The sequence below is a fragment of the Micrasema longulum genome, unplaced genomic scaffold, assembly GCF_059751315.1.
Source record: "Micrasema longulum isolate JH-2025_06_02 unplaced genomic scaffold, ASM5975131v1 h1tg000663l, whole genome shotgun sequence".
Taxonomy (NCBI): Eukaryota; Metazoa; Arthropoda; class Insecta; order Trichoptera; family Brachycentridae; genus Micrasema; species Micrasema longulum.
In genome coordinates this window covers 201019-223713 of record NW_028277859.1, presented here as the reverse complement: position 1 = coordinate 223713, position 22695 = coordinate 201019, and the positions used below count along the sequence as shown (strand labels likewise).

General features: G+C 31.3%; 1 protein-coding gene across 1 annotated transcript; it reads right to left on the bottom strand.

Annotated features, from left to right (window-relative positions):
* Positions 1-4929: 4929 nt before the first annotated feature.
* melt (ventricular zone expressed PH domain-containing protein melted) lies at positions 4930-21476 on the bottom strand. The gene is made up of 12 exons (XM_088229338.1): positions 21018-21476; positions 17791-18039; positions 15855-16044; positions 14347-14753; positions 13778-13938; positions 13405-13673; positions 12580-12908; positions 11326-11842; positions 10665-10804; positions 10428-10556; positions 5719-5982; positions 4930-5207 (listed from the first exon to the last, which is right to left on the bottom strand). Exons 1-12 carry the CDS (start codon positions 21120-21122, stop codon positions 4959-4961), a joined length of 3009 nt encoding a protein of 1002 aa, XP_088085464.1. The 5' UTR covers positions 21123-21476; the 3' UTR covers positions 4930-4958.
* Positions 21477-22695: the final 1219 nt, after the last annotated feature.

The following is a 22695-nucleotide window of genomic DNA, read 5'->3' as shown; positions in this document are numbered from 1 at the left end:
TAAGAAAATCAGTGTTTTTTTATTTTTTTCAAATATAAAAAGGTAAATAAATGGACAGACGAACAGACATCACTAATCTAGCTAAGTAGTTAATTTCATTATTTATTGTGTATGTAGACAATTGGTAGAATTCCATATTTAATTTGGTAATGTATCCAAAATAAAACAAGTTTATTGGATTATAATTCTTTTTTATTTTTTATAAAATATACAAAGGGTATATTGTGACGCGTTTCGTCTTGTTAGGACATTTTCAAACAAACTAACTTAAATATTTACAAAGTTTCTTTATATACTAAAAATAGTTGCTATTTTATGTTTGTGGATTTCTATACAAGCCAAAATAAGTAGAGTAATTAAAATTCAATTAGGGTATACTGAGTATATTAGAGGAATATTTTGGTTATATTGGGGGGAAAAAACCTTCCATTATTTAAAAACATTTGTAAGGGTATGACTTTAAAGTTAATGTAATAATTATAAAAATATTGATTTCATTTATACAGGTTTATTTTGAAAATTATTGTTGAAACTCTACATTGGTGTTTTACACAGGTTTCATTCATGTTTAATGTCAACTAAGGTAAAATATATTTAGATTTTATAATATTATTTCATTTTAATTTAATTTATTGGGAACATGACAAGTTTTTATATATTTAGTAGGTATATAATAAAAAATTATTATACTCGTACATAATATGGAATAACTAATTTAATTTTAATTTAATTACAATATTATAATTATAAATAATTTAGTTTTTATTTTTGAAAATACTCATATTAAGTAAAGGTGAATTGACTAGGTTGAACTGTTCATTTATAAGTATATTAGCAGGGTTATTATCATTTTTTATTATTTCTAGCTGTTCTAACAGATTGAGTCTATAGCCTTTATTTTCTATGTGTAATGGTTCAGGTTTGTTTTTGTTTGTTAAATTATGTTTGTTATTTATGAGGTGTTTTGCAAATTGGGATTTTTCAGGTTTTTGTTTAATGAATGCACTTTTATGTTCTTTGAATCTAATATTAAAAGATCTGCCCAATTGATCAATATAAATGGCATCGCATTCCTCAAATGTTAATTTGTAAATGCCACTTTTATCAAGAATGTTTATATTCTCTTTACAATTTTTAAATTTTTTCCCTATGTTATTATTTGTTTTATAGGCAACGTTTATATTATTGATTCTGAAGATTTTTCCGTTTTTTTCTGAAATATTTCCAAGATACTCTATGCAGCTATATTTCTTGTCTAAGTTATTTTAATCTTTGGGGTAAATCGATTTTAAGTTATTTGTATGTATTTTCTTTTAAAAAATATTATCTATAAGTTTAGGGTTATAACCATTATTTTTTGCTATCGTTTTTATTATATTTAATTCTTGATTGAATGACTCTGTATCTAGTGGGTAATTTATTAACCTATGCATCATGGAATGGTATGCTGCTAATTTAAACTTGTCATGTTCCCAATAAATTAAATTAAAATGAAATAATATTATAAAATCTAAATATATTTTACCTTAGTTGACATTAAACATGAATGAAACCTGTGTAAAACACCAATGTAGAGTTTCAACAATAATTTTCAAAATAAACCTGTATAAATGAAATCAATATTTTTATAATTATTACATTAATTTTAAAGTCATACCCTTTACAAATGTTTTTATATAATGGAAGGTTTTTTCCCCCAATATAACCAAAATATGCCTCTAATATACTCAGTATACCCTAATTGAATTTTAATTACTCTACTTATTTTGGCTTGTATAGAAATCCACAAACATAAAATAGCAATTATTTTTAGTATATAAGGAAACTTTGTAAATATTTAAGTTAGTTTGTTTGAAAATGTCCTAACAAGACGAAACGCGTCACAATATACCCTTTGTATATTTTATAAAAAATAAAAAAGAATTATAATCCAATAAACTTGTTTTATTTTAGATACATTACCAAATTAGTTAATTTCAACCATAATTCTCGGACTTACGGTGTACAATATCTGTGAAGCAAGTATAAAATTAATGAAATCGATTTAATGTTTGGGATTCTGAAAAATCAATCATAAAAATTGTCTATATGAAGATCAAATTTAAGAACAATAATATATAAAAAAAGGAAACAGCAGAATAAGTGTTCTATGAACAATGTTTATGCCTGAAAAAGTAGATATGTATTTATATTTTTTAAAAGCTAAAAATTATCACATACTTTTTGCATTCAAAATATAATTTTATGTCATTTTTTTATGTACTCAATACATATGTACATAAGTCATAATTAAATCTCATTGCACAATTTTATTACAAATTATGTTTGTTAATCTTTGCTCTTAATACCTAAACAGTCCATATTATAGATATGTACATAATTAAGTACATCGATATTAAATTAAAAAACTAGCATTTAAATAACTACCTTCTAAAAAACATTGATAATATGACACATTTACCCGGAATTGTAAAATTTCGCTGTTACTAAAACCTAAATATATATTTAAAAAATACAGAATAACTACAATAATCATATAAAAAAAACCAAGTAATCAGTACATAGTTAAGTGCAAATAAAACTAATAATGAGTGTCCCAGTATTTGGACAAAATTAATTTATTAGATGAAACAATTTTTTTTGTGAATTACACACATGTCCTAATTGACAACTATGTATGTATGTATATACCATCCAGAGTGTTGTTATAGCAGCACCAAAAAAAATTAAAATAAGAACAAAACAGTAGTGAAATTGAGTTGAGTCTTCCGTTCGAGTAATTTTTCTGCGCATGTCAATTAAGCAATATTCAGGATTATGTCAATTTGGTAGTGTGTTTAAAATGACATGTTACCACTTAATGTAAAATTTACAAAATATGTAACGTATGCCGTTTAACCAAATTAGACTTACTGCGCATCAAAGGTTATCGGAAGACTCAACTCAATTTTACTCTACAGCAGTCAAATTAAAATAATATGATAAACAAATAGTAATATTTTTTATTCAGTGACTTGATCAATATTTTTAATATTACAAATGACAAAACTGAATAAATTTTTACAAATTATGGGAAAATATGTTTTATTTAGATATATGTGTGAGTAAATCTTGACTGATAAGTCTAGATATTTAATAGACTGTCAAGCTTTAATGATAAATTTTTCTTGTCCAGGAAAACATAAAATAAAATAAACTACACATTTTGACAGTATAAGGTATAAAAAATCTCAATTTGTGTTCATGAGTATTGATGCATACAGGGTCGTCTCTCTATAAGGGTACGCGGGGCACGAGTCCAGGGCACGGCCTGATGGCGGTCTCGGAATGTCACAACAAAAATTCAGTTTTTTTTTGCTTTTTAAAAGGGCCTCAAACTCTGTGTGCCCAAAGGGCCTTTCCATGGTTTAAGAAGGCCCTGGATATATCATAATAAATGTGCTCTCAAATTTCCTAAAATATAAAAACACGATGTAATAAAATTGCATTGTAAATCAGTAGACTTAATCAAAACAAAAATTCATTTTGATTACGCTATTTACAATATCAATTTAACTAATTAAGCTGCATATACAATAAACTTTACTAATAATTGTCATTCAAATGTTAAAAAACAACGCGCCCCAGGAATAACAGTGGCTCAATTAAAAAAACACATTTTTACAGGGCAGCCATTAAACACACCGGTTATCAAGTTTTAAACGTTTTCAGAAATAACAGTATAGTGACCATTGTACCACTATACATAGTATGTATGACATTTAAATTTTTACTTTTAAGACCACATAAATATTTTAAGAATCATGCCATTAATTGTGTGAATAGGAAATATATTCAGGAATATTTCTGCATACTTAACCCAAAAATGATAATTTTAGGCATTATTATCGCTCAGGTGCAACATTGTAATATTCCACAGAACAGAAACCCATATAATTGTGTATTTTGGCTAGTTATTTTACAACTATAACTGGGTTAAGTTTCTATAAAAATAAACATATCTACTACACCTATTAGAAAACTGGCAGTATGTAAAACTCATCAAAACATCACTTGTGTTTCTAATATTATACAATATTTTTAAACCAAAAACCTTCCACCGCTTACTGATACATTAACATTAAATTATCTTCTGGTGTAAATTGTAATATTACTACATATGTATTCACTTATACACTGACAAGAACCATTTTTTTTTCTAGACTAAGCTTGTTTGATTAATATATTGACTAACATACACAAAAAATCGACGGTGACATCAATTTACTTGAAATATAAATGCCCACCAATCTTGATGAAAAAAACATTTTTATTTAGTTTACTATCCCTGTTTTATAATAAGCCTTCACTCAATATGAATCTTTTTTGGGAGATCCCATGTAAGTTGGATTGATAACAATGACCGTAAAAACCCACACCTCCACTCGTTTGCGAGCAATTTGGCTCTTATAAACAAGAATAAGAAAGTTTTTAAATATGTATATGCATGAATAAAATGTCAAAAAAAAACTAAAACTGTAAAAATATTCAATGTGAGATGTTTAAAATCAGCATTAATGAGTTATGTGATAATAAAATATTATTACCATCTAAATTAAACATATACATCACGTGAAATTATGGGCTTAAAGTGAGAAGGGGCATTCTGATTATCTCTTGATATAATATGAAAATGTACATTCTGAAAGCATTTCAAACCAAATTTTAATATTATTACAGACCCCTTCTTTAACTTTAGTAGTTACTTGTTTGTTAGAACTTTATCAAAAATCCAAATCAAGTAAGGCTGCATGCAATATTGTAAACTTTTCTTATTAGAATTGTTTGTGTGTAGTGATGTGCATACCCAATTGATTTAATAGAATTATACATAATCAACAATTCAAATCAACAATAAATCATCCGCCTAATGTTTTTGATTCTTAACGCTTTTTGGTCCAAATATCAAATAAATATTTCTAAATATTTTTCAGTGTTATTCCTCTTGCTGGAAGACTGTTGGATTTAGCAGGAACATCTCTAGCTTGTGAATGAGCAACTACAATACTCAAACACTGTACCCACTCTTCTGCATTCTTTCCATCTTTGGGTTTTAAAATTAAAGTTTGATCTCCAGTAAAAATCTCAAAGGCTTTAGGTATATTTCTGGCTCCTCGGGATACTTTTACAGACCGTATCTGATTCACATCGATACTTTCACCTCCACTCTGAAAATAATATTTTTTTTTAACCATTAAATATCACAAAGTTACAATATAACTGTACAATCTAATCTAACATTTTTTTTAAACAACTAACTGTTTTGATATAATATATGAAGTAATATTTAAAAGGCTGAGGTCAGTAGTCAGTCCATTATTATATACTATATTAATTGGATTAATTTAGGCATATGGACTTTCACTTTGATAGAACGAATAATTTAATGTATTAGCATATCGTCGGTGATTCTGCAATACTATGTAACCTGTCTTTATTTAATTATTGCTATTTTTACTCTAAATAATGAGACAACAGCCGTATTTTTGGTTGAATAAAATCATAAGAAATATAATAACGCAACGCTTTTTAGGTTCCCCTGCAAAAAAAATAATTGATAGTTAGGCGGTATTGCAGTATCACCGATAATATCTTCATTTTTACAATTTATTTATCTCTAATCTAAATATTGTATTTCACGAAGAAATTATAAATACTAAATCAGAGACAAACTCTTACCGATCCTTTGCAGGATAGATGGGCACCAGAGAGAGTGAAATATCTAGTACGCCACCGACGGAACAATCGCCACCTTCCCTTTTTCTCCTTAAGTTGTCCTTCTATCACTGGCTGTGTGTTTCCATTCAGAAAACCAACAGCTCTCTCCGGATGGTTACAGAGAAAGCACCCCCACTGAGCAGCTTCTCCATCTCGCGCACTGTTTAATTCAAACACATCGAAGAATCCAGATTGACGGAGTTCATTCAACAATGTTTCTTGGTCCTATAACAATAAATGTTTTATTAACTTTTGTAATACAAAGAATATAAACCTTGCGCATTCATTAACTATATGTACCTACCAGGCGCGTGCGGTGACTTTTATCAGTAAGGATGCTGACAAAAAATAATCATGTTCTTAATTTTAGTAGGTTTATTCAGAATTATTTAATACGCTATATAAGTTGTCCATTAGAATAATAATAATTAATAGTTGACAATCAATAAATTGATGGAGCACAGGCGTGTCTAGAGGTGAAGCTATAATTTTTCTTATTTTCTTCTTCTTTTTCCACTCCAAAGTGGAGCATGTGGACATCACTAGACGCCTCCGGGAGACCTTATCGTTAGCCAGCACTTTCACCTCCTCCAACGTCAATTCCGCGTCCCTTAGTTCCGCCTAATAAAGGTGAAAGATCGCCATCGATGGTCTTCCAGGACGGTCCCCGTATGTGTGAAAAGAATATAAACATCAAAACACCTAAAACAAGACCCGAGACGATCGTTCTTAAATTTGGGCCAAGTGTCAATAATGCGCTACTTCAAACTTTATGATAAACATTATTACATTCGTTTTTTCTTTGAACTATGCAAGTTGGATGCTTCTTATCTCTCAGAGTCTCGAAAGAGAAATCTAAAACCTTATGAACCTAAAGCGCGTGCGCGAAAATTTGGACAATTGCTATGGGAACTAGACGCAACTTGACAAGCAGCATCCCGCGTATACAACAAATACTATCAAGAACAAGATACCTGTAATCAGTACGTACGTTGATATAGGAAATACGCATATGTAGCTAGGTATGTATACTGAAGATATTGTTTGAATCACGTGCACCCGAACATTCTCAGTGAGAATTTTAGGAATACATATTTGAAGGTTTTTTTTCGTATTTATAATATATTTTTTGTAAAATTCATGTTATTATAAAATTTGTCCATCCTATGGACGGAACGCACCTGGTACCTACTTAATTAGAATAATTATTTTCAAAATTACTATAAATATATTTTGTTGACCCTGGAATTTAAATTAAACAAGCCATAGACAAAACAAAGAAAATATTTAAAAATACATAATCGTAAAATTATTTTGATGATTGACTGTCAGGAAATTGAAATTCCTTTTCTAATTCACATTCTATTGTATAAGTCATGTTATTAATCCATGATAGAAGCTTATGTATATATATTATGTAATACCGTTTCATCTCGGGCAATCAAACTGACAAATCTGTCACTTATGTGGTCTGTTCCGGAACCTAGGTTGAATAGAACACAAGTCGGGTGCTTAGTGCCGCATCTGGTAGATAGGTTGTCAAAAAGAATTCATTAGAATTTTTTTAGAAATTGAATAACCCGCTAAGCCTCTATTTTGGAGTGGGGAAGAAAGGATGTGGAAGGAAATTATGAGAAATACGCCACTACACCCAGACCAATTTAGAAAAAAATCTTTCCAGGATTTCCTTCTTACAACTGGCGGGAATCGAACCCGCGACACAAGTTAGCCGTACAGTTAGCCGTCAAACCAACTGCGCCCGGGCACCTGTCTTAATTCTTTAAATTTCCAAAATTGACTTTCTTTATCTATGGTTAATTTGGTTTGCTTTCGGTTTTGTAGTAGGATTTTGGATTGGTGAACTGTGCTACATCGCCACAGACTAATGGATCATTGTATTTTTTTCATGGCGATAATTGGAGGACCGGGAATCGATCAAGCTACTATTTATCCTGAAAAAATATATCATGCCATCGGGAAAATTCTCATTGCTAAACGATAAAACTAATAATTACCTTAATAATTTTCACTTAACATTAGTAAAAGTCATTCATAAATATATTTACTGTAGAACTCCTCAACTATGTACCAATTATAGTATATTTTGACAAATAACTACCTTGTTTATGTATTAATCAATTTTATTTTGTATTTTTTTAATAAAACACTACCTACGAAATATTCTGAAATTGAAATTTGTTGAAAATATTAATTGGAAGTATTTTTAAATATTTTCCTAAAAGTGGTATATAGATAGGCACCGAAATTTCCAACTATGTAACACCTTGGAAATAATCACTTTATTTCACAAAAAACAAGTCTTGTTGATAGTTGTAACGCTAAATGTTAACACTGTATTTAAGTTACAAATATTATTGAAAATAAAAACACAGCTTTATTAATAAAAGTAATTTATTTTGACGAGATAATAAAGTCTAATTTTCAAAATAACACAAAAGTTAAGAAATTATATAACCTAATTAAACTTAAGTTATTTGAACTGAAAAAAAGGTATGTAGGTATTAAGGAATTAAAGAAAGTAAAAAAAATCCAAACAAGAATTCCAATCAAGGAATTTTGTATGCTGCCCTGGTAGAAGAATATAATTCTGTATAATATCTTTGCTTTTATAAATTGAAGTCTTCCTTGGCTGGCCAAACCCAATGATGATTTATTCCGCATCTGGACATGCTATTCACCGTAATTCCAGCATCATAATTTTTTTTATTTGCCCTGGCTAATTCTCTCCCTCGAATAGCACAAGAACATAGTCATTCACTTGTAATGTTTCATTGTTATTCATTCGTTGATGTTCATTTGTAGATTCATCACTACTTTTCGGATTAAAATTTGAGTCAGTTTCAGACAGTAACGGTGGTTTTTCCTCTTCAGACTCACTACTCTCATCAGATTTTTCATTTACGTTGGCGCTTTGTAGCACCTACTTTCCTCCGGTTGGTTTTAGATATTATAATACGAAAAAATAGGTAACTATATAATAAAATATATATAAGCAGGTAGATACTTCTTAAATACAACCTAATACTTCATACTTTTCCAAAAAATAATTGCAGCTCTGATTTAAAAAAAAAATATTTCATCCCAACTATGTGTACCATAATAATTATTGGACAAAATATAAAGAATAAATAAGTTGTCCCATCTATGAGCCATGGTACATAGTTGGGTGACAAAGTGTTCTTTTCGACATTTTCTTAAATATCAAGCTAAACAGTATCAAAGGCTACATAGAATTTAAACAATCGCAAAGAAATATCCTACAATTTAAAATATAGTACTCGTTTGTAACACTTACCAGTTTTCCTAGATGCAAAAAAGTTTGACAAAAATAAAAAATAGCAAAAAATCAACTAAATTAAAAATTATCACCGCGTAAAACGACCAAGAGCGAGCCGCGACGAAATGACATGAGAAATTGGCGCCAATTCTTTACTGTACTACAGATAAAGAAAGAACCAGGTGCGTCTTTGTAAATGCATGATATTTAATAAAATGTATCTGATTCTGGGGGTGGTACATAGTTGTGACCGCAGGACATAGTTGGGGAGTTCCACGGTATTCAAAATTATTGTTACAATAGATATTGATTTCTAACTATTACTTTTAAAAAAAAAAATTGCACAACAGGCCAGGAGGCCAGTGCCAATTACAGTGGTAAAATATATCACAAAACACCCAGGCTTGAGAAAAATCACATTTATTTTTTTTTGTGTTCTCACTGGGAACCGAACCCAGAACCTTCCGTGTGTGAGTCAAGCGTCTTGACCACTACACCACGGAGGCCGCTGTGATCCGTGGCTGAATGATCAAAAATCTGGGCCTTAAATACTAATTTATTTAAGACTGAAGATTATGATAGCTATAGACCTTTCTTAGACAATGCTGATCATTTTTCAAAAAACTGTGTGTAAATTGGTCTAGTAGTTTTTTAGTTTATCGCGGACAAACAAACATTCATATTTATATATATTAGATAAACGCTTTTCTGCAGCACTGAATGTATAAATATGCAGCTGACAATCAGGCGAATAACCAGACAATTTGTAGAAATGATACATCCAAAGAAGAATGGTTAAGGCATTTTATGTCATTTTATACTGACTTTTTAGAATGGAATTTAGATGAGCCTGTTTGACTGGATATTATTTAAATTTGACACAAAACATAGTATTTCATTTTGGCATTAAACATATCCACATACATGTATATGTGTATAATGAGTTTTTCTGGGTACACACGGGATAATAATACTATTTGTCGTTTGCACTCTTTTCAGATGTTTTGGGTTTCATTACAGTGTCCATCATCAAGGTCAATATCAACCGCGATGGTAATGCGATCTGAAACGTTGGAAAAGAGTGCAAATGAAAAACGGCATAATAACCTAGAAAAACTCATTATGCATCTAAACGGCCATGAAAATCTAAGAAATACAATGATATATAATGATATACAATGATATATGTGTATTTGCTACAAAAATCATTGTTATGCAACGTTACACACTACGAAAAATTAATATGCACATGTTACACATGAAATTTCAAAATAATAAAAACATGATTCACAATATGAAATTAAAAGGTAAGCACTTTGAAATAATTAGGCATAAGCTGTTGAAATTAAATCAATGTTAAAATGAATGCTACCTTGCTACATGGAAATGCGCTGGTCACCAGAGTAAGAAATGTTTTGTTTTCACATTTCAAAATGTCCCAGCAATGTTTTAAACTGCTTACGCTTGAATCACGACTACTAAGAGCACTTGAAGATCTAGCCTGGAAAATTGGAAAGACAATGATAAAAAATCTAATATCTTATACAAACAATATTTTTAAATTTTATTTTATTTATTTATTTCACATCAAGTCTAAGGAAATACCTACCTGTAATGCAATAAACATAAGATGTATCCATATTCTGGGATTTCTTGTCCGCATAGTAAAAAAGGTTCTGGAATACAAACAGTGTTGCCCTCTTGCTTGACATGCAAAATGTAGTTTTGCTAATTTTTTTGCTCGCCTTTCTAAAATAGTAATTCAAATAAATTATTAAAGAGATTCCTGAATGGTATACAGTGCTAAGCAAATATAGTCTTTGTATAAATTGGTATTATTTTTCATGAAATTGGAATTAGGAGATATTTAAATTTTATTTTAGGCATACAAACATAAGGTTTTTTTTTTACGAGTGGCAAGTAGCAAATTCAAAATTCAACTACAACTTGTTTGTTTTTTCTTATTTAAGACTTTATTTGGAATTCTTCACAAATCAATATGTCATGCCAGTTCGGGTAAGTATCTAAACAACCGACAAGCGTACATAATTTCATAATGAACTTGATAAAATTGCAAATACTTATGCATTGATTTTTTAGGAAGCAAAACTCAAAATCATAACTATTAGTTGGTAATGTATACGTAAACTTATAGTTTTACTTAAAAGATGTATTTGATTCCTTCATTGATAAACACTATTTTTACGTTGGACTTCTTGCATTCAATAATAAACAGGCAAAAGTAATGAATGTGAATCAAACAAACGTACCTTCTATAGTGCATTTTGCAGGTGGTGGTATTCGAATTGAAACCTTATCCATGTATACTTTGATCTTGTCTAAATGTTTCTCACAAAAATGTTGAACAGTGTCTCGCATAGGGTAAGGCTCGAACACACTTATCCTCTGAGAAGCGGCATTAGCGTTTATCATTGTTACACTCGTATTGTTGGCTCTTCTCGATGTTACTGTTACTGGGCCTGAAATACTGATGGGATTGCTAGCTCCAATATTAATAGGGCTCGATCCTAGAGAATGACTTAGCGTAGAGCTTCCGTTGGGATTTGAAGATAGTGATCCGTGGATCCCGGGACTAATTATTGAAACTTGTCCCAGCGCTACATTGGAATGTTGAATAGAGACTGCCGGAGATGGGGCAATAACATGGAGAGGTGATGTCGAGATAGAGTCAGAAGACTTTCCAAGAATAAGCGGATTGATTGAAATCGATTGGATTTGTGATGAAGTTCCAAGATGTGATGATAATAATGTAGGGCCTGATGAAATCTGCAATTTGATTATAATGTACATGGTATTGTCGCAGAAATTATTGCTTATATATATATAGAATTATATTCTGGCTTCCTCCAACATATCCATCAGAGTAGTTGTTCCAGTGCATGGGGGTAATGGATGTGAGGCAACTTTACCTAAAAGAGGCATTAACACACTTCTGGTCAAACAATAAGGAGAGGTCTCAGCAAAACGTGTGTACAAGGTTTTCCCTGGTTATGAATTATGTCAAACCCAAAACCCGGACGACTTTTGCTCAGAGACACCTCTTCTTTATCGCACCGAGTGTTTAATATTTTGTAAGAGCGTGTAAAGCTCTCAAGGACAAAACACATTTTTAAAATAGAGGTTCAGGACTGGATCTTCCTCCTGAGAGGGATTTGAGTGAGAAACTCCTTGATGGTTTTTCAAATATTTGAGTTTGGTTTTATTTCTATATTATATTATATTATATATTATATTTTTAATGTTTTTTTTTTGCATGTTTCTTTTTATATTGATATTGATTTGCCATGTATTTCTTTATGATGTTTTTGCTATACGAGTATGCAGTAAATATGGTAATGTTGACTGTAAAAGTTTTATACATATATTAGTACCAACTCAACACAGGATTTCGGTTCCATGGAGTTGGGACTTGTATCTCAATAAATGTTTAAATGAATATATTGTAAATAAAATAAAAAATGTATAATGGTAAAAAGAAATGTAGCTTAATGTTAACTACTCACCGCTGAGCCTGCGCTAGCGCCCGTATTGGTTGAGCCTTGTCCGATGGTAATTTGGCCAGAATGTTGAACAGCGTGTGTTCGGGTGTTCCCGTGTCTCAGTATCCTGGGGGGAGATATGGTGGTCACAGTCACGCCACCACTAGAGACACCGTTCTTGTTGGACAACCCTCCCACGATACTATTACACCATTGTCTTTGATTTGAATTTTGAGCAGTTGTAGTACTTGAGTTGTTGGAGGGTGTTACTTGCTGAGCAGGTGATTGATTGTTTATTTGTTGAGAAGAGGAAAGGCGAGTCATACTTTTGTGTAAACCACCTACAGAACCACCTGAAAATATATTTACATGTATAGATATATTATTTATAATACATAATATTTATGGGCCCATATTACAATGGGAAGTTAACATTTGTCTTAAATTTTATCTACAGAGTAAAATTAAGTTTTCTGTATGAAAAATAGAATATGCATGCATTTTTTATTTCCTTAACAGGTTACCGACGAAGATACTTTAAATTTTCATACACATTTTTATAAATAAATATCGATTTTACTTTGTAGATAGTCGAAGAAAACTCCGTTAACTTACGATTGTAATCGCTCCCATGGTGTATTTAAAAAAAATAGGATTACTTTCTTGCTTTGCAAAAACCTCTGCTTAAGTAAACCCTAAATTCACAGATAATTAATGATTAAATATGGCAATATTATCAGTATTACAGTAAGACCTCTGTAAACATGAAAAGGGTTTCCCTCTTTAATAAATTTGTTCCTCTCAAGTTAGAGCATAAACAGTGGAATTAGATAGATCATAATGACTCACCAGCAATATTAAGTCTTGTCATGCTTCGGTGTGTATTGGAAGATGTGTGTAATCTCCCAGTACTGCGGGAGTCTCCGAGCTTAGCTCTTCGAGTATATCCCACCAGGGGAACTGCTGAAGGACTATTCTGATTCACTGCAACGGGTGCGCTTGGTGGACTGACTGTGGGACTAGTCACGGGGACATTGTTGTTTCCTCCGAGCTTTACAATGGTCACTCCGCTTGAAGTTTGCTTAACTTCGTTATTTACGCTTTGTGTTTGTATATTGCTAGAAAATCAACTATTATCAAAGAAAAGAAATTTATTTCTTCACAAACGCTTTTAAGGGAACAGGTCAACTAAAATATAAAAATATTGTAAATGAAATCTTACTTATTATTACGGTGGCGAACTCCGTGTAGTACTTTGTCAGTAAAAAGGGCTGGATATGCGCTACATAAAGTTGTTGCTTCTTTAAGTAATGCAGCGTGACAAGATCTCTCTGATCCGGCTAATTGATCCAAAACAAAATTCAGCGCTTCTTGCGCTCTATCCTAAAAACATAAATAGTACTTTGATTCAAGCCATCGAGCTTATACAATTTGTCATGATAATAGAACAACGTTGCTGTGACTTTTTTTAAATTTACATGAGCAGTTTAATTTGTTTCTTTACACTTTATGTCACAACAAGATAAATACAAACGTTTATCCTTTGATACTCGGGTTAGTTATACATATGTTTACATTTTCTTTAAACCTGGATTATAAAGCCTTTATAAAACCTTTTCAAGATTAAATATGAAAGAAAGTCAGCGACGCATTTTTCACACATCCGTCGTTGTTCTATGATCATGGCAAATTATGCAAACACAAATATTTGACAAATAGTAAACAAAAAATGTCGATGATAAAAAATATGCGAGGGTAAGGAATGTGAAAAATTGTGTCAATAAAACGCACCTTATTTAATTTTCCCACTTGAGCTAAAATTTGCGCTATCAGAATAACATGGTGAGGAGTGGCATGAGGCGGTGTTGCGGCACGATGTAATGTTGCAAGATGTTCCACCAACAAGGTTGGCTTCCTTTGTGAAATACACAGAAGTACTTTCAGCACTCCCACACACACACACCCAGTAGCGGTGCTACTGGCAGTATTTGGACAGAGATACGCTAAAAGTTGCGAAATGCTGGCCTCTAAAACGGAGGGATCATTTTTGGCCATCAACTCAAATAGACTGAGAAGTGCTAGTTTTTCTTGCTGGTCAGTGTGCGGTAGAAGGGAGACGAGAGCCATAGCGTGGCCATTCAGCGGTCCGGGAGACACTTCATATAACTGGGATAGAACTCGGCACAGCGGGTAATTTCCTACAAATACATTGAAATGTGAAGAAAGGCAATAGAGATACACTCCACTACGTGCTATTATAGTTCAGGGTCTCAAACATATTGCGGGGGAATTACAACAACTGGTAACTTCAAAATCAGCATTTTCGAATTACCCACTAAAAACACATCTTTGTATCCTTCTCCATGATTGCTTCAAATAGACATGTCGTAATACATTAAAATCACATTATGATGTTTTTAAATAAGGCTGGTCTATTTGTAGCATTCATGGAGGAGGATAAAAAAATGTATTTTAGAAAAGCATCTTATGACACTAGTCAGCTCTCCTGCTATCCTTATGCAAATATAACATCAATCGGTTACTTCATTGCGATGTTAAAGAAAAATAAATTTTTCCACTAAGAACTGTTCCAAGGGAGCAAAAAAAATGTTCGGGATGAAAAGTAAGCTATGACACTTCTCAGCTCTCCGGCTATGCGTCTCTATGCAAAAATCACATTGATCGGTTGCTCTGTTGCGACGTGAAGGAAACACAAATAAACAGATAACACATTCTTTCATTTATAATATTATTAAGTATAGAAGTATTAGTATAGATATATATATATATATATGCTAATACTAGTCTATATGTTAGTAATATGTAAAATATATATATATTTATATATATATTAGTCAAAAAACCTTTGACAACAATATTTTGAGCTTGTCCAAATTTTTATAGACAAGGACTGGATTCAACTCCCTGGGGAGCTGTTTATATTAACATATTACAACAGAGATATGTTAATATAAACAGCAGAGAACGGTTGAGATTGTGAGATGGTGAAATAATTCAATTATACGAATCTCACCAGCATAAATAAAGGTTTCAGCTCTTTAACTTCACAAACATCAACAGATGAAAGAATTGAAGGAATATAGATGTTCAAATATGAGCAGAATGGTGAATGTTACACGGTGTGTAAAGTGGCCACTTAAACCAGCCATTGACAGGTCATAAGCCCTGTAGATGCCTGGACTTCTATATTTTCTCTCTTAAATGTTATTTATCTCTGTTGTAATGTTAAAAAAACCTTCGGTCTTTTGTTAAATACCAGAGTTAAAAAATGTGTTTACCTGATATGATAGAATCCATGATTTGTTGGACATGAGGTTGAAGAAGGGAAGCGTGATGGATGGCAGCGAGGGACAGATATCGCGCCATGTTTCGGGACAACTCCCGATTTCCTTTGTGAAGAAATTTTACTGCAACAGGCAGAGCGGCTTCCATGACGGCTTTCTTACTGTAGTTTTGATTATCAGATGCCTAAAAAACATTTGATTCAATTAAAAAATAATTTTTAAAATGTTGGTCTAAAACAAGCATCATTAAGGTTTATCCATCACTTCACTAAACAATAAACAGATGGTGTTAGGGAATTTCGAAACTAGCATGTAGTTATTTCTATGAAACAGACATGTACATAAATATACAAGTTATAAATCACAATAATATATATGTTTATCTCAGTTGGAATGATTTTGAAAATTCTATCGATCTCGATAAACTCCCTAGGGGATAAAACAGGGAACGCATTAATAGGTATGCGCTTTTGTCTACACGAAACTGATACCAGTATTTACAGAAAAGTATCAGCTATATTGATACCGATAAGGATAGTGAATAAATACTTAAAACACAAATGAAGTTGCTTGTATAAATTTAATTAAATAAAAAAAAACAGAAAATGAAAATCGATTTTTTATATTTAACTTTCAGAAGTTAAAAATTGTCATTTATATGTTAAACTAAATTTTAAAACATTCAAATTATTAAGTGAAATTTCTTGGTGGAAATTCATTGTAATTATTTATGCCTATAAAATAAATATGTAGACTAAAAATTTTGTTTTATTAAAAACCTAAATAAGATTTTATAAGGCATGAAATTTGAAACGTATTGGTGTATCGGTAAATAAATATCGCCGATTCCAAAGTAAGATATTGGATATTGCCTATATATAGGTTTTGGAATCAATATGGGATCCATACCCAATTAAAACCAGTACTGGTCTACCTGTAAAAAATATTGTTGGTGAAATATTTTACTTTAAAAAAATTCTCAACCACAAATAGTAGACTCTGAACATTAATGTCATTTACAATGTTTTAAATATATCGAAATGTTTGTAGACAGGCTGGATTTCCTCACTAGACTTCCATATTCCCTTCTCAATGTTTTCGCTCTCCGTTGCAACAAATTTAGATTAATTTTATCAATTGTTAATTAAGTACATATCAGTAGCAAACGGTGATATATTTTATAGGTAAGCTACAAAAAACTTTGCTAAATGGCTACTTTTTCTGTGGTTCTGTGAACATCATCTCTCTGCTTCAGTTTACCTATTCAATCAACTAAAACCACAATTATCATTAACTTCGCGATATACATATGTAGCTATATTCAACACTATTGTAATACAACGCTGGTACAAAACTTTATTTCAAAAATACCACAATGACATTAAGTAGATATATTTCCATTATGATTGAAATGTCAACACTGAGCAATAATTGATTCCTTCTCAGTTCCTTCTAGAAATGAATAATGCCAATAAGGGCCACTTCGAGCGCCACATGTACTATGTCATATTATGTCAACTGTCTCATATCAAAGGAAAATAATCATTAGGAAATCATGTTCGAAATAATATTTTCCAAATAGAAAATCTACAAATAATACTTTTAATCTGCAAGCTTACTTAAGGAGTAAATAAAAGCAACTGATTTTTAAGATGTTAAATACAGCATACATTAATTTTAGATAGTTTCATCGTTCACTGGAAACGGGCTAGCGCTGAGCGCGCTTTATCAATATTCATATTTATTTTTGGAGGAATATATAAACGGTGACGGCGATTAATAATAAATAATAATTATTTTATTAATTCTCCCATAGAAAATAGTTAGTATAAAACATTATTATCGATAGTCAAATAAAATCGTAAGCTATAATCGCTTATATGGACGATTCGCCCTTAGTATACATACATATATACATATATTGGTTTACCAGAAATATGCATGAGATGACATCAGCAGCAATTTTAGCATGAGGAGGATCTTCATCTTTATGTTCGGGTTGTAAGTTGTGATGAAGACATGACTCTAGTAGAGCCACTAAAGCCGTACAGTGTGTCTCAACACTTCCAGTCTCACGGATACAAGAGGTCACCCGAGTAACACAAATCTCCACCACGGATTGATCATTATCATTCTGGCAGTAATCGGGCTGAGAAGCAATATCTGTTATCTGATTGATCTGTAAATAATGACAAATTCATTTATTTCTCCGGAAAATAATTGAAAGCGCTGAGGTTATTATGATTTTCCTCATGCAGCAGAACGAAAAATAGAATGATGTGACCATTGACCTAATAATACACATATATGCACCCTGGGCTCTCAAAAATGATAAAATAGATGTGTTTAGAATATTTTTATTTTTTTTTTGCACCACAACAGGCCAGGAGGCCCAATTACAGTGGTGAATTACATCACATAACACCCAGGCTTGAGAAACATCACATTTAATTTTTGTATTCTCACCGGGAATCGAACCCGGAACCTTCCGTGTGAGTCAAGCGTCTTGACCACTACACCACGGAGACGGCCGATGATGATGACACTTAACTGATGCCTAAACGCTAAAAGAAGCCCAACGCGTACTACGTCGATCTTTGACCGCCAGTGAGTGTGACGTGAGCTTGACATTTAGAATCGAAACTAAAATATCTGTTTATGTCTAAAGAGTGTAAAAACCGTTCAGATAAACATTGCAAAAAGGGTGGCGTAACTTTTCATTGGAAAGTATTTGTTTATAAGTGATTAACAAACCTTAAAATAATTTATATTCAAATATAAGTATTATTTATGTCAAACTACGCCTAGCAACACAAAACCCAAGCTCTTCTTTCTAACAGGGATGCACTGGTAGGAATACGGAATAATAAAATATAATAAATGTAAGTTAATATTATTTTAGCATTCCCCAACATCCAGTAAAAAGAAATAAATGGGTAGAAATGACAAGAATTTAGGGAAATAATCAGATTTTTTGGAAATTATATGAATAGTCTATTTTAATTAATTACTGTATGTAAGTTGAAAATTACACACTGACTGACTTATCAAAACGAACAGGAGGAAGGGAAGACAATTCGCGGAAGGAAGGGCAATAGTGCGAGTAGACAGAATCATTATTTTGCAAATCGCAGTACGTTTCCCTCTTAATTTTTTTTTTCTGAAATTTTGAAAGCGATTCCGATAGTCAGAGTTCGGATAATTAAAGATCTAATGTACTTAAAAATTACAGTAAAATAATGTATGATGTACATACATTATGTAAAAACACCAAAATGGAAAAAATGGATAACAATATGCACATAAATAACAAGAGAAACATAAAAATAATGCATAAATACATACAAGAATAACATAAGAGTTATTTTAACATAAATTGAAACAAGCACTTTCAAATAAAAAAAACACCAAAACTGGATAGTACCTATGTAACATAAAAAAGGATTCTTATGGCAGATTACACATACAATATACAACTCATTGCCTATATAACAAAAAGAATCTTATAACAATAACACACTTTGTCGATTTTATAGAATAAAGACCAAGGAAACAATGGAAAAGTTTGAATATCTTTTATAAAAATAAGAAAGATTATTAATTATTAAGAGTAAAAATATTACGGAGGAACTTGATAGAATAAGAATTTAAAAATAATAAATAAAATAAAAGGTTTTTCCTCATTTTCAATAAAACAAATACAGTCGAACTCGGTTATAACGATCACGGAAATAGCGAGATCTCGGATGTAACGAGGAAACATTAGTTGACATTTTAGTTCATGGTTTTCTCCATACAATTGTTCACTGTTATAACGAGCTACTTCTCGGACATACCGAACAAAAATATTGTCAAAAATTATACAAAAAATCTTCAATTGTTAAAAACATCATTCTCGAAATAAGAATCTAAGTAATAAAATCTATACAGTCGGCTAACATAAAGGATAAATACCGCCGGGCGTTGGGATCGAATTATGTTCATGATAGCTATGTAAGTGTCTAAGTACCTAATTGGATTTTTCGCCGACGATTTTGAAAAATGAACACACATGGTTTTTAAAAAATCCAAGCGTTGTGAACTTGGTAAGTGCCGGTTCGGAACATTGTTACAATTTGCAGCTGCTTTTGTAGTTTATGAATGACATGCTTGTTTCGGGGGGTTTTACGGGGTTTTTTTAGATTTTTTCATATTCTAGACTTATTTCAATACACAATAAACATTACAAGTGGGTGATATCAAATGAGTTCTAGACCAGATCAGTTAAAACCTAACCCCTGTAAAACAATTCTGTGTGAATTATATGTACACATATGTATTTACTTGTTTACTTAGTGACAATGTGCAATAGCGATTGTATAAAAAAACCTTTCTCTGGTATAACGAGTAACGCTTATAACGAGCAATTTCAAGTGGTCCCATCTTCCTCATAATAACCAAGTTCGACTGTATAACAAACCATAACAAAGAACTTTTTGTACACAAAAAAATATAAAAACAACTAATATTCAATTTAAATACATATTGTATTTATTAACTCAAAAGATTTGGAGACCAAATTGTAAAATTTATATCAAAATAAGTATTCGTAGGTCTTATAAATGATTGATTGCCCGCGGCAAATTATTCTACTCTTTTAAATAATTGTATAATTAATTTTGAGACTGTTATAAATTACAAATACATGCATAAATTTTTAAAACCTTCCTACTGAGTATCTTTAGGGATTACTTTTAGATTAAGTGTCAAAGTTCTTAGAATTAATATAATAATTATTAACTAATAAAAAATATACATCAAATAAGAAAAAGGAATTTTAAAAAAATCATCAATGTACGAGCCCTCTGGCCGTTTAATAAATATTATTTTTACTTTCTTAGTTACTTTGACTGAGTCTCAACTAAGTACACCTGTTGAGGGAATTGTAATCATATTATTACATTGAAATTTGTTTGGTGGTTACATACATCATTATAAATTATATCACACCAGTGCAACATTACAGGTTACCTATACAGGTTTAATGAAACATCGTTTATATATATATATTATATTATTATTTATTCATTTTTTTTCCATTATAAACTATGATTAATAATAAAAATAATGTGACCTCACTGGTCCTCATTAGGTAACAGTTATTAAAACATAGCTTACCACTTCTGTCAAATCATTTACAATCGAAGAATCCGATACGGAAAACATGTCACCTGCCCGAGATAAATCCCGGTTTCCCAGAACTTGAGTAAAAAGTTCGTGCATTGTGATAATTATTTTTTATATACTCGAGAATTCAATAATGTATGATACAAATAAAAGGCGAACTTTTCACCACACTGCAAAAATACTAAACATACATTTCAAAACAATTCAAATTAAATCATTTGTTCACGGATAGTTATAAGCACACGATTTCATCATGTAAAAAATATTCGAAGTTGACGGGGTGTGTAGTAGTTGATGATTATAAAAAGATAAATACTTTTATATTGAACATTTTACTGCTTTTATTATCTTAACCAAATCTTTATTTTATCACACTTTTGCAGGTGTTTGCAGGTATCACACATGCCACATCGCACGCGATCATACTGCTTTCACTTAAAACTAAAACACAACTGTTATTATAGTCTATCTCTGTCTAACAAACTGTTTTACCTATATTATCAACGTTTATCTTTTTCTTACCTGAACTTCAGGTGACGTACGAGGTAAACAAATCAAAAACCCATAGACTGTAAGACCAAAGAGACAACCTGTGGCTCGTGTCAAAATATTCGCGCTGTTATCGTAATATTCCATCGCCCTTTTTTACGAAGAAGTAAAAAATACTATATTATAGGTATTTTAAAATATTGGTTCTTAGGTAAATTGATGAAATATGAAATATGAACCATTATAATAGTATAATTTATGTAAAAAAAAACCATTAGTAGGTTTAAAATTGATATGATCACCATAAATATTTTTTTATAGTAACTGTGAATAGGTAGGTAAATTACATAAATTTTCACGTTTTCTCTCATGCGTCTTCGCCAGAGTTTTGCGTTTATTAGTTCAACATCGATGTTATAGTTACCTCTACGCATTTTTTAAGACAATGAGGAAGCTCAGAGCAACGGGAAAATAGGTACAAAAAAGTTTTCTTACGCGCAGTAAAATTTGAAGATTTAAGTGTACGGCACAGTTTTTCGAAAATGAATTGAAAAAATATGAAATAAAATATTTACAAAAAAGAATCACGTACGTTAAACGACGTCACTATATAGTTCTCCAAAATCAACAAACGACAGAGTGTTGCGATACATTTCCGGTTACCGGGAAGCCAACCCACCAATTAGGACAACTCACTGTAGAGAACTTTTAGGATTGTCTATGACTAACAAAAGGTGGTGGATGCGTTTGTTAGTTGTCGTGTATTTGTCGTATTTGTAAAAGTGATTTATAATTAATAACGTTCTAATTTAGTGAAATCCTTGTCAAAATCATTTTATTTAGTACTGTGAATAATTAACATAAGTATTAATTGGTTTATCCTGAACCTGCTTCCACTCGGGTAACATGCAATCTGATACATTATTTTTACCTTGTATATTTAATTGTTCTATTTATTTTTTTAAAGTTTTATTTGTTTTAATAAAGATGAATGATATAGAAAAACCTCCAGATCCTCCAGATGGGTCAAGTTCTAACTCGTCTGGTGGCACAATGGAGACTGTACCAGACGCCACTGAATTTGTAACTGTGGTCTCAAGGGCCAAAAAACAAAAGTTAATAAAACCAAGGAAGTCGAGTTTTGACTCAGACCGCGTCCTTCCTCATAAATCCCCTAGCT

Coding starts and splice junctions, on each gene's coding strand:
- melt (XM_088229338.1), bottom strand. CDS start 21,122: ATGCACGAACTTTTTACTCAAGTTCTGGGAAACCGGGATTTATCTCGG. Junction 13,939..14,346: donor AAGTGGGAAAATTAAATAAG/GTGCGTTTTATT, acceptor TTATGTTTTTAG/GATAGAGCGCAAGAAGCGCT. Junction 10,557..10,664: donor TTATGTTTATTGCATTACAG/GTAGGTATTTCC, acceptor CCAATTTTCCAG/GCTAGATCTTCAAGTGCTCT.